The 12,129-nt window shown below is 36.5% G+C and overlaps 1 protein-coding gene across 2 annotated transcripts; it reads right to left on the reverse strand.

Moving 5' to 3' along the window:
* Window positions 1-285: 285 nt before the first annotated feature.
* TRM19 (afadin) lies at window positions 286-7,107 on the reverse strand. 2 transcript variants are annotated; one of them, XM_059607160.2, is made up of 5 exons: window positions 6,661-7,107; window positions 5,452-5,540; window positions 3,256-5,253; window positions 1,770-1,956; window positions 286-1,126 (listed from the first exon to the last, which is right to left on the reverse strand). In XM_059607160.2, exons 1-5 carry the CDS (start codon window positions 6,755-6,757, stop codon window positions 519-521), a joined length of 2,979 nt encoding a protein of 992 aa, XP_059463143.1. In that variant the 5' UTR covers window positions 6,758-7,107; the 3' UTR covers window positions 286-518. The 2 variants fall into 2 exon arrangements, with proteins under 2 accessions (XP_059463143.1, XP_059463145.1); XM_059607162.2 differs by lacking the exon at window positions 5,452-5,540 and having other exon boundaries at window positions 6,661-6,744.
* Between the last annotated feature and the right edge of the window lie 5,022 nt (window positions 7,108-12,129).

Genomic DNA, 12,129 nt, shown 5'->3' on the forward strand with positions numbered 1-12,129 from the left:
GGCCCACATTTTGGAGCGCTACCACCTCCGCATGGTTCATCATCAGGTCCAGATTTTGTAATGCTCCCATCCGGGCCATACATGGGCCCGCCCAAATATAAGATGCCACCACCGCCTGTTTTTAACTAAATTGCATTAAACTTTTCTCGACTAATGGGCTGCTGTGTTGTCAATTGTCATGGCTAATAAATCATAAAAGTGGGTTCAAATATGACTCTTTGTTTTGGTATATATATATATATATATATATACACCTTTGTTTGATTTTGCTTTCCTTTAGTTTTGATCATCAATCTGATTCATCTTTGGGCGTAAAGATTTTTTATCATTTTATTCATTCTCTCATGAACTGACCATTCCATCACTTCATTTACATACCCGTAATTTCCTAGACCAAATACAGCCTTGGTTGGGGATCTCTAAGGATCCCGGGGCGCGCGCCTTCCTCTGGTCGGCCCGTCATCGAAGGATGTTAGCAAAATCAGAAGAACTAGAGGCTCGAAGGCTCGGGGTTTTGGTCAAATACCCAACATAGCCACTGCCTCTGCTACAAGCTCATCTGTCAACGATCTCCCAATTTCCCCACTTATTACATCAACTTCATCTCCCAAAGACAACCACTGTGATTCCCTTGCCAGCACCTTCCCCAGAGTGTCTTTATTACATTTCTTCTCTTGGCCTGCCAACAAGGCATAGAGACGATCTTGGAGCCGATCTCTAATCCACTTAGAACCAACCCTCGTTGCATGCCTCATCCATGGGAGCTGGTACATCTCCAGGAGTGCAGAATTTATACGATCAAACAGTAACCTCCTTTCAGACCTTGAACAAGAAGTCTGGTCGCGGTACTTCTTCTCAACTTCTTCGAATACGAGGGGGTCCACAGGGCATTCTGGAGAGTGCCATGTACTCATGAACATATCAGGATTGGCATCGTTAAAGCCGGAGCCAATTAAGACATCAACTATGTAGGAAGGCTCCCAGCCCTCTTCAGTTTTACAAACTCCCTTCTCATTCAGAATGGATCCGTCACCGTCGCAAACATCTTCATCACTTGAGACGAGCATGGGTCCCTCTGCATACACTTCTGACTCCAACTTGAGTTGCTGAAGTTGCATCCGAAGCCCTAGAAACAGACAAGTCAACGAAACATGGGTTTGTGAAAAAACTGCACGAAAGAAACTTGTGAACATATGGGATAGGAGGCTCCAAACAATAAGGATTTCTTAATTTTTAAACTACAAAGCAATCGAACTACGTTGGCAATAGGAGCACAGAGAGCACAATAATGCAGATATAACTGTAGTTCAATCTTAGAAATAGGCTGTTAATTGAGAAGATGTATGTTGGGTGATGCTTTGAAGGAATAAAGGCACATAGAGCAAAATACTGAAGAGGGGCTTGCACATGTTCTGTATTGGATGAGTAAGGCTTCTAGTTATGGTCTAGAAGCATTTGTACTCAACTTTGAATTGCACAATGGCCGACACTTTAGATGAAAATGGTGTTATTTACACAATAGTGGAGCTATATGCAACAGAAAAAATAAAAATAGCTGTCATTTTGTGAAACATACAATGTTAAATGCAACAGAGCTTCAATTTTCTATCACCACTGTAATTTTGAAATTTAAGTTGCATTATCTTATTGATTTTATCCTTTCACGCATTATGAATGAGAAATAAGCAGCTAGATAGTCAATAGAATGCAATTTGATTCATAGAGGGGTCTAAGAACTAGGAATGCCAAAACAATAACTTTGAAGTTACCATGGAGGTCAGCACTGAGACTCTCAAAGCATTCAGAACATGATGATACATCATCCGTAAAAGGAGCTTCGAGAACTGAAACTGGACTGGGCTGCTCAGCCTCCTTAGAACTAACTGGAGATTCTAGTCCAGGCGAAGGGTGAAGCGAAGGGACTGAACTGTCTTTGGATGGCCCAATCGATGTTTCCTGGAATATCATGAAATACTTAGAACCCAAAATACCCATGATGCAAAATTGAAGATGCCATACTTTTTACTGAACTGAAAATGTAAGGAATCATATATTCGGAAAAAATGTATATATATAATCCTTTTTCTATTCATAAGTTATAAACACCTCATGGGTCTTGAACCCACAACTTTACCCTTTCCCCTCTATGTTTATTACGAAAGGAAGTACCATTTGAGTTAAAACTCATTAGCAGAACTAATATACACACAGTTTGGAGGAAGTCTCTAACAAGCATCTAGATACTTGTAAGCAAATTGTGATGCTAATGCAAATGAGATTCTCCAGTAAGTTGTAAATTATGTACTAATTCATTATTTTATTTTTTTTAACAGCAACCACTTCCCAGCAGATATATTGAGAATCTACAGAAACAGAAAATCTCAAAGCAATATTTTTACAGAAAACAGTATGATTCCTGGTATCAGTCAGAAATTACTCTTCAGGGTCTGCACAGAGAACCTAACCTGCAGAAGTGTGCATATTACAGGCATCTATCCATAGTGGCATGATTAATGGTATTCCTTGAATTTCTCCTTGACAAGGAAATGAGTTGTCATAGAAAAATTTTTCTTCGAAAACAATGAAGCATTGCAACCAGTTACAAAAATGCAGTAGATAAAGGATTTCAACTTTATAATCAAAGTCCTTTTCTCACGAAAATGGCCTGCATATTTGACTCAACACATGTAGTCAATATTCAGAAAAATGCTTCCAAGCACACCAAAAGCCTACTGATTGCGTAAAGCAGATTCTCTCTGTTTTAGGTAAGGGTATATGAAGAGGATTCATTTAGGCATTGGAATTATCAATAATCTGAAATTCTTCAATAATAAATCAATCTAACTTGAAATATATGTATTTTGTAGCAGCTTGTCGCAAATTTAAGTTCCTGGTAGACTAAAATGAAACATAACAGCTTTGAAAATATCAAAGCAAAGTAAAAGCAAATCTACCATTGAAAATTGCAAAAGTATTTAAAGGAAAAAAAAAAAAAAAAAAAAAAGGAGAAGAAGAAAGTTTTAGTGAAACATACAATTCAAGATTTATGAAACTGATATTAAAGTTCAGTTGAACAAAAAGGAACAAAAACACAGCTAAAGGCCTCTCACAGGTTAGGAAAAAGACCCATATGCAACTAACTAGTAATCTGAACGACAAGGTCTAATTACAAAACGGCAAGAGAAGAATTTTAAAAAAAAAAAAAAAAAAAAAAAAAAAAAAAAAAGAACAATCAGAATATGTGATAAATCAAACCTGTGGAATTAGGATATCTGGGCCACCAGCAGATATATCCTTTAAAACCATGCAAGGTGATACATCTGGTAGCATCTCATCAGGAGGTTCAGATGGCATGATCATTTTGTCATCTCCCACATCAACCACATTTTCAGGAACTGGCGTCCTATCGTTGACATTACCAACTAATGTCTCGAAGATCATAAGATCATTTTCAGATGGATCAATCTTTTCAAGGCTAGCCTTCACTTGATTCTGGCTTGTATGAATCTCTGCTAAATACTCATTGCTTTCCCTAACTGTGCAGCTAGAAGAATGAGATTTCTTATGACTAGATCTTGAGTTTCTAGGGGCTGAATCTTCTCTCCAATCAGAATTACCCTTCACTCTCTTAATTCTTTCCTTCTTCAAGGCCTCTTTTGGCATCAGATGTCTGCCATCACAAAGAGTTTCACTATGTATGTTTATCTTAGGACTTCCAAAGGCTGTAGAAGAAGCAGGAAGAGATCTTGATCTTGATAAATTTCTGTTAGACCCATCCTTCCAGCCTTCCCTGCTGCTAATTCCCAAAGGTTCAACCCACCCCGTAGGTCCATCATCACTAGCAAATTTGTCACTGATTCCATCTGCACAACTCATGCCATCCAAGTTTGTTGGCATCATATCCTTATCAGGGATAGCAAGCATTTCAGCCAGTGTGCTGCCCCTACTACCCACTCCCAAGTCTTGAGACTTGTGAGTCATTTTCCACCTCTCTGAGAGTCTTTTCTTGGCCTCCCTACTCACAGATGATTCAGTCAAACGTGATGATGAAGGCATGTACCGGCCATTCAAGTCAAAGGAATTTCTGGAAGTCACTGTAATTGCATCTGATTCATTGCCAGATGTGTCACATGAACTTTCATCCCCAGCATAACCTTTAAATCCAGCAGATGAAAAATTCATAGAACCACTACGAAAACCATTTCTCATTTGTTTAGTTATTTCCCTAGCAATTTCTCTAGATTCTCTGGACTTATGCCTTGAAAGCCCCGCATCATGGGGAAAGTTCTTTGTTCCCCATAATTCTCCCGCCCTATTTTTGATACTCGGAAATTCAGTGTGCACCCTACAATCTGATAGAAAAGCATGCGAAGAACAAGGTGAGGAAGCAGGTTTGGTACCATTCTGGGCCTTCCCAACATTTGGTTTTAATACCACTATACTTGTAGGTAGAGTGGCCAACTCATCCTTTCCTTCAAATCGAATTTTGGATGAATTCAGAGAATTACAAGAAGCATGCCTGCTGTCAGATTGGCTTAATAGACCACCACAATATTTCTGAGGGGATCTACTGTAATTTTTTGATGGAGTTCGTCTCTGTGATTTCCCAAGTTCATTGCTTTCATGCCTCTGAGCATCTGACAACTTCATACCTGCTATGCGACCACAATGGGTCTGGGGAGGAGCACCTTGCAGATCATGCAAATGCTTTGTGAACAATGAATCTGGTTGTTGAAGAAATTTCAACAGACGATCCTTGTTGGAGTCTAGCACCTCAAGTGCGTCATGGAACTCCTTGGAATCCTGTAACTTCTGATCACTTGATAGACGTTTAGCATCCATGAACTTCTGCCGAATAAATGCCATCTCAGCATCGGTGAGCTTTGAGTTTGCAGCCCCTTGCGATGAGCAACTGCTACTCTCCATCTTCGATGTTTCAAAAACCTCAAATACATCCTTAAATTCTTGCTGCTCCTTTGAATTCCTCTTAGATGATCGACGGTCATAAAACATGCCACTCTTTTGAGCTTTCTCTACTGATGTCGTCCTTTTTATATTGTTCTCTGAGGACCTCTTTTGTTGTTTGTGAGCAGGCTGCTGAGGTGGCAGTCCATCAAGACCCATCAATTTGGCAATAACACTTGGGGACCTCCTTTTGGATTCAGTTTCTTTCGACATCTCTTCAGCTAGTAACTTCTTCATCGGAGCTCCAACAGCTTGTTTTGAAGATCTCTGACCCAATTCAAACATGAACTACAAAGTCCAAATGCATTTGATGTAAATGTCAGTTTAGTATTTTATTTTTTGATACATAGATCATTCAAAAACAGATTAAAAAAAGAAACTAAAGTAAATATAACTCAGAAAAGTTGTTCCTCTACTGATATTATGCAAACAGAAACAAACTAAACTAAAAAGGTTCAATGAACAGAAACAAGAAAATGAGCGCACCGAATCTTCGTCCGTAGTACCACTACTGCAAGAACTAGAATCGGAGGCCAATTTCGGATATGTCCTTTGTTTCTGAACCTGCCTGTTTCCTGGAGATGAATCCCTATAATAACATTAGGATGACCACCCAAGAGTAGTAAAAGTGGGGAAGGATCTTCTTGAGAACTTCCGAAGAAAGAAAAGCTACAAAACTTCTAGAATCCAAAAGCCAGGAAACAACCAAATTGCAACAGAAACGCCTACTAAGCCAAATTAGGATTAAAATCAGCATGGGAACCTTGGTATTGTTTGGTTAGCAAGTCAAAAGAACCTTCTTTGCCTTTTTTTTTTTAGCCCGATGCAAAAACTATTATTTTTAAGAGAATCAAACAAAAGAAAGAAGCAGAAAAGCAAATCATTGAATAGGAACATGGCAAAAATCCAAGGAAAGACCGAGCAGAGAACACTGGAAAATTTTCATGTTTGAGAAAAAGCGACCAAAAAAAAAAAAAAAAAACAGAACTTGAAGAGATAGAAAATAAATGAAAGAGAACGCTTAAAAGAGAACTCAGTAGTCAAGCTGGCAATGCAATGATAACCCATCATATCCCTAGAAGCAAACAAAATCATGCTGATGCCACTACAGAAAAGCCACTTGCAAATTCGACAAATTACTTTAACAAAAAGCACAAGAAAAGCCGAAACTAAACCTAGCGGATGATCTCTACATTGCCACAAACATACCGACAAAGAAGAAGAAAATGAGCTTGGATATTAAAAATTAATTAAGAAAAGCACGCAAAGAAACGAAGTTAGAATTTCCCATCTTTGTCATTTTCAACTGTTTTGTGTTTCCATTTTCGGAAAGCAAATTATAGAACGTATAACACGAAGAGTTACGATTTCGCTCTTCTTTAATTTTCTTGAGTTTTCTCAGCGACCAAACGGACGGACAGGCTGCATTTGGTAGCCAAGAAAATGCAAGAAAGAAGAACAAGTAAATAAAATATAATATAAACTTTCCACCTTCTGAGCCTAATTGAACCATCCGGTTCAGTCGCCAGCTCCTCATTTTCCGAAAGCAACAAAACAAAAAGAAAAGGTGCAAGAAAAGAAGATTTTAATTTCGAGTTAATTGCTTTTCTCCTCGGTTTTCTCGCAACCAAACAGAGGGAAAATTCAAACAACAATCATTTCGAAAAATAAATAAAATAAAATAAAAAATCTGACCTTCTCGGTTAGCTCGTTCCGTCGAGAAAAACCTTTCGCCGGAGCTCCGATCAGCAATGCTCGCAATCTTGGACCTCTTTTGCCGCAAACTCTCCATCCTCACTCATCAGAAGTATCCTCCTTCAGAATTACAAGAAAACGAACACGTAAAATGCTGAAGACACCCAGATCCGACAAGAGCGTCAGACAGAGAGAGAGAGAGGAAGGAACCGAGAAAGTCACAGAATGCAAAACCCTAGACTTCTTAGCTCATTCAAAAACAGTCTCAAAACCCAAAAGCCGGATCTTAGAGAGAGAACGGCGATCAATGCATTAAAGATGGGTCCGTTTAGAAGGGCCGAGGAGAGTCCGTGAGAGTGAGTGAGAGTGTGTGAGAGTGGGGGTTTTCTTTCGTTTTTGAACATTCAAATACCGATATACTGACACAGGCCCTGAGCCGCTGGGCGGGCAAGTGGGCTGCTACATTATTTACCCTCTTCTTACCGTGTGTCTCTGTGCATCCGCGCCCCCCTACGCTCCGCGTTTCGGCTCAATTACAATGCCACGTCCTTAATATGGCTCCCCCAATAATTACCTCTTTAAATTTGTTGTTGTCTAAACTTCTAACAATTTAGATAATTAGTTATTGTGATATTGGTAGGAGCTTTCGGCTATAGTTGGACATTAATCTAACATAAAATTTTTTTAAAAAAAAAATTAAGATCGAAGAGTCTGAATTAATTAAAGGGGTTGAGTTAAGATTGACTTATATAATTTTATATTTATACTTCGACACGACTAGAACCTAAAATGTGACATAATGGTAAGCAATTTTTGATATGATTTGCGAACTTGACACAAACACAATACAAAATAGAGGGTTAGTGTTGAGGAGTTTTATTCGTTTAATTAAATGAGTCGAGTTATGGTTAGCCTATACACTTTTACTCTTATATAGGGGTGGGTATCGGTTTGGTCGGTGGGGCATTTTTGCCTACCAATTTGTGAAAGTCAATCAAGTCATTTAATTAACTGACTTTATTCCGACAAGAATAGTTTCAACTTTTTCAGTTAAGTCAGTTACAAGTTTTTATATTAAAACTTTTCAACTTCCTTATAACTACAGAATCAATAAAGCATATACTTTATAAATGAAAAAGAAAAAGTAAATTCATGGAACAGTGACAAAAAAGACACTGCTAATCAACTAGACTAACACAATAAGGAAACTTACCAAATAAAATTCAAAATCCATTTAAAAAATTGGTTAAGTCAGTTTATTTTCAGTTAACCAACAAAATTTTTTTTTCTACCGCCTACTGAACCGAATCAATGTCGAAACAGTATTTTTATTCTGCCTACCGACTGCTAGAAGTAGATTGTCAATTTATGACGGTTCGGTAGTGGTCAGTATGCAATAAACGGTTAATTTACCCACCCCTAGTCTTATATACATACATCAACATAATCCAAACCCGACACGTAAACACGAATTAGCACCTATACGTTCACCCTCCCTTGCCACGATGGAATTTGTGATAAATTAGGGTCAATTTTGTTTATTCTAAGTTTCCACTAATCAAGTTGTATGTGTGCATTATATTCACATTAGATGTTTGATTTCCCTAACAATTGTAAAAATTTGTATTACCATATCGGTTTGTAAAAAATTTGTAGTAAATTTGTAGTAGAAGCAGTAGTTGTGCTCTTAACACCGCTCGCAAATGTTGAAACGACAAAATGGCAGGAGAAATCTGTTAAGTAATTACATCTGTTTCATGAATCATTGCATCAAATAAAATACGTGTAGCCTAGAAGCATGCAATTGATTAATCTGTAGCATATTAATATGAATTGATTGCCAACACATACACTAGACGACAGATTAATGTGTTCCCCTGTCAACATGCCTGATTTAGGTACCAGTGTTCTTTTTTAGATGACATAAACATATCTAAGTAGAGGATTAATTTTGGTGGTTGATGCGAATTATGTGGTTGTTATCAACATCATTATATATATATATATATATTAATGTCAGCATGCCGATGATTAAAAATTGTATTAAGTTACGTTATTAAGTGGACAACATATATTGTATGGGGTTTTATTTGGACTTTTTTTGTTGATTCTGCCCAAAACTAGCACCGTCCTGAGTAAGATAATTGAGACAACGACGCAGACCAAACAAAGCAAAGGAATCTTTAATTTGGAAAGCCTTCTTGTAAGGAAGCCTAGCCATGTGGTGGGTGTTTGTAAATTCTTCTGGGTCTTGTTTTATTTTGCTTGTGAAATTGACTCACCATTTCCAGAGAGGAATTTGTAGAGATCATACCCAATTTGCAAGAAAATGGGCAAATTTCACCTCAGATTCTTTTAGCTAACAAATGATAGTGTTTTTGTATGACCTATTTGTCCAAACGGGTCTCGGATAATATGACTCTATGATCGGGTAAATGGGCTTTATAAGAGTTATCTTACATAGTCACATTAGTTGTGCGGACAATTTTGACAACAAATTATTAGCTAGCAAATGAGTGTTTTTGTATGACCTATTTGTCCAAACGTGTCTCGGATAATATGACTCTGTGATTGGGTAAGTGGGCTTTATAAGAGTTATCTTACATAGTCACATTGGTTGTCCCGACAATTCAGACAACAAATTATTAGCTAGCAAATGAGAGTGTTTTTGTATGACCTATTTGCCCAAACTGGTCTGGGATAATATGACTCTATGATCGGATAAGTGGTCTTTATAAGAGTTATCTTACACAGTCACGTTGATTGTCTGGACAATTCAGACAATAAATTATTAAGGATTCAGATCCGCTGAACAGATGGCTGATCCCATGATTTATGTTTTTGGAGGAAAATCTTTTAGTACCATGCGCAATCAAAATTTGACTTGGCACTTAACCACATTTAAGTGTGTAATAGAAGCAAGCTCTATAAATCCATAATTCGGCAAATAATGTTGATGGACACGCCATCTAGCATTATGGCATTGCACAGGTTACCTTTGGGCAGTGATTTTGCAACTTTTGTTTTAAGTACTTTTTGTATTTGGTTTGAGAAAAGTGTTTTTTACGTAACATGGTGAAAATTGTATTTAATTCTTTAAAGAGTATTTTGTGTTTGAACTTTTTGTTAATGTTTTTGTTTCAAAAATAGAAAATAAAAGTTTGGGAAAACATCACAAAATTATGATAGGATCCTAACACCATTGTATGAGTTATCAATAAGAGTCATCTCTACATGAGACGTCGAGTAATTGTATTTTATTAGGATACTTAGGAGTTAAGTGATAATTTTATATTCATTATAGACATCTATCACTTTAGGACTATTTGTATTATTTAATAGCATTTGTGAGAGGAGTTGAATATTGGTATTATAATACAATTTCTCTATTTTGGGAGTACTCAGCTCACTCGAAATAGCCATTGAGGTCATAACTCCCTTGAACGAGCCTATCTATCATTTTCATGTGTTTTGAACTAATTGATTAGCATCACAAATATCTTTGCCATATTTTTGCAATTAAAACTTTATAAAATCACATATGAACTCAACAAAAATCCTGGGTCCAAAACATCAAGTAAAAAACAAAAACATTCTAGACAATGTGTCTGCTTCATGTCCTTACATTTCTTTCTTTGTGGGTTTACCATGTAATTACCCAATTTGCATGCAGAGTGAGTGAAATATGATGTGATGCCCACCACATTCCACACACAAATAATTTGCGTAATTTTTAGTTTGGGACACCTTTGTTTCCGTGAACATGGAAATTCAAAAGCAAAAGGCATCATAACAAAGAGATCATTGTTGTCTCCTATCCCTACGAGAAAGCTACTTCACTCTTCTGTTGCATCACATTTTTTATTTATTCTTTTTTTTTTTTTTTTACTTTTCATAGTCAAATGGTTTTTCATAGAAGAAGCATCTGAAAGTAAGAGGTTTAACAACCCCACCGCCCATATTGTTCATGCATAATCATGTCTGCTCACCTTATATCACGAATAATTCGATACACATTAATTATGTTTTTTTTTTTCTTTTTTCTTCTTGTCTAAGCTTACATATTTACGTTGTCTTATGTCAATAACTTGGAGACAAATTTGTCTTCATATATAGTTCATAATTTGCATCTTTTGGCAATTTCATATAGCTTTTTTTCTTTTCTGGTGATACAACAAATAAATCACCCTAGCAGCCTCTATAGGAAACAATCGGGCATTAAATTACATATTTACCCTCACAACTCGCAAGAAAAACAAGTCAATCATCTTTCCTACACTTCCTCATCAATCCCCAAATGGCCGTTAATACCATCAATAAGAAAAATTATGCCCTACAAGAAAATTACGCACAATTAACACTGATGTTATTATGTTGGACAATGAATTTTTTTCTTAAAATTTATTTTTTTATAAGATAAAATCCCCAAAATTTAATTCCCCCCACCCCAAAAAAATAGTTTTTTCATAATTTTGACACCTTACAACGAATTTTTTAGTTTCTGCTTTGCCCCCAAGGAGGTTCCTTGATGGCCCCTCCTCCGGCTAGGGTCACTCTCGTAGATTTTCTTTTGTTTTACATGTGATCTATCACTAGTCTAACTGTTTAAAAAACTGCTTCAGTAAGTACTATGTTTATTTAAAAAAAAATTGCATTTCTGTCTTTCATTTTCGGTTCTATAAACAAAAATATTAGCAAACAATCCAAAACATAAAACACGCAAAACTGTTTTCATTTTTATATTACCAAATAGAAAGGTTTCATAGGACTTTCTAAATTACATGATGAGTGAGTTTATCGCATGCAATTTTAGAACTTGAAAAGCTGCTCAGCTAGCATTTGGTTGGCAACCATATTTGGAAAAGGTACAAGAAGTGTGCAGCCTACTTCTTTATTTTCTTTCCCCTTCCCTTTACACATCAAATGTTATTCGATCATGAGCCTAAATCCCCCTAAACAAATATAAACAAATTTCTCCTGTTTTTTCATGTTGATGAAGACGCATGGATCTCTAGCTTTTCCAAACCAGCATTTATATTTTGTGAATTATAGAGGCTGATTTGTCACTGCCTCTTTAATAGTGCCTGAGCAAGTGGATGAATGTGAAGTAATTGATCTGTCATAATCTCATCATGTTTCGTTTACAAGAAGCTACCTTTTAAAAAATAATAATAATTTTATTATTATTTTTTCTTTTTTTTTTAAAAAAAAAAAAAAAAGAAAAAAAAAAGGAAGATGTTTCTACCTTGGAGATGGAGTTGGTAGAGAAAATTCGAGAAAAAGAAGCAAATTAAAGAAAAAGCTAAAGTGAGTTGCCTCAAATAAAGTGTTGTGTAGGTCTAAACCAGCAATCATGGCTTTTGAATGGCCGTGATTATCTGTCAACTTTTGACAAATTTTGGGCATGTAATACCACGTGGACATCGGCTAGAGCACCAAGATTTTAACCACAATTTTTTATTTTATTAT

Source organism: Corylus avellana, chromosome 10, assembly GCF_965113065.1.
Source record: "Corylus avellana chromosome 10, dhCorAvel1.hap1.2, whole genome shotgun sequence".
Taxonomy (NCBI): Eukaryota; Viridiplantae; Streptophyta; class Magnoliopsida; order Fagales; family Betulaceae; genus Corylus; species Corylus avellana.

Coding starts and splice junctions, on each gene's coding strand:
- TRM19 (XM_059607160.2), bottom strand. CDS start 6,757: ATGGAGAGTTTGCGGCAAAAGAGGTCCAAGATTGCGAGCATTGCTGAT. Junction 5,541..6,660: donor GGAACGAGCTAACCGAGAAG/GTCAGATTTTTT, acceptor ATTCATCTCCAG/GAAACAGGCAGGTTCAGAAA. Junction 5,254..5,451: donor GTACTACGGACGAAGATTCG/GTGCGCTCATTT, acceptor TGGACTTTGTAG/TTCATGTTTGAATTGGGTCA.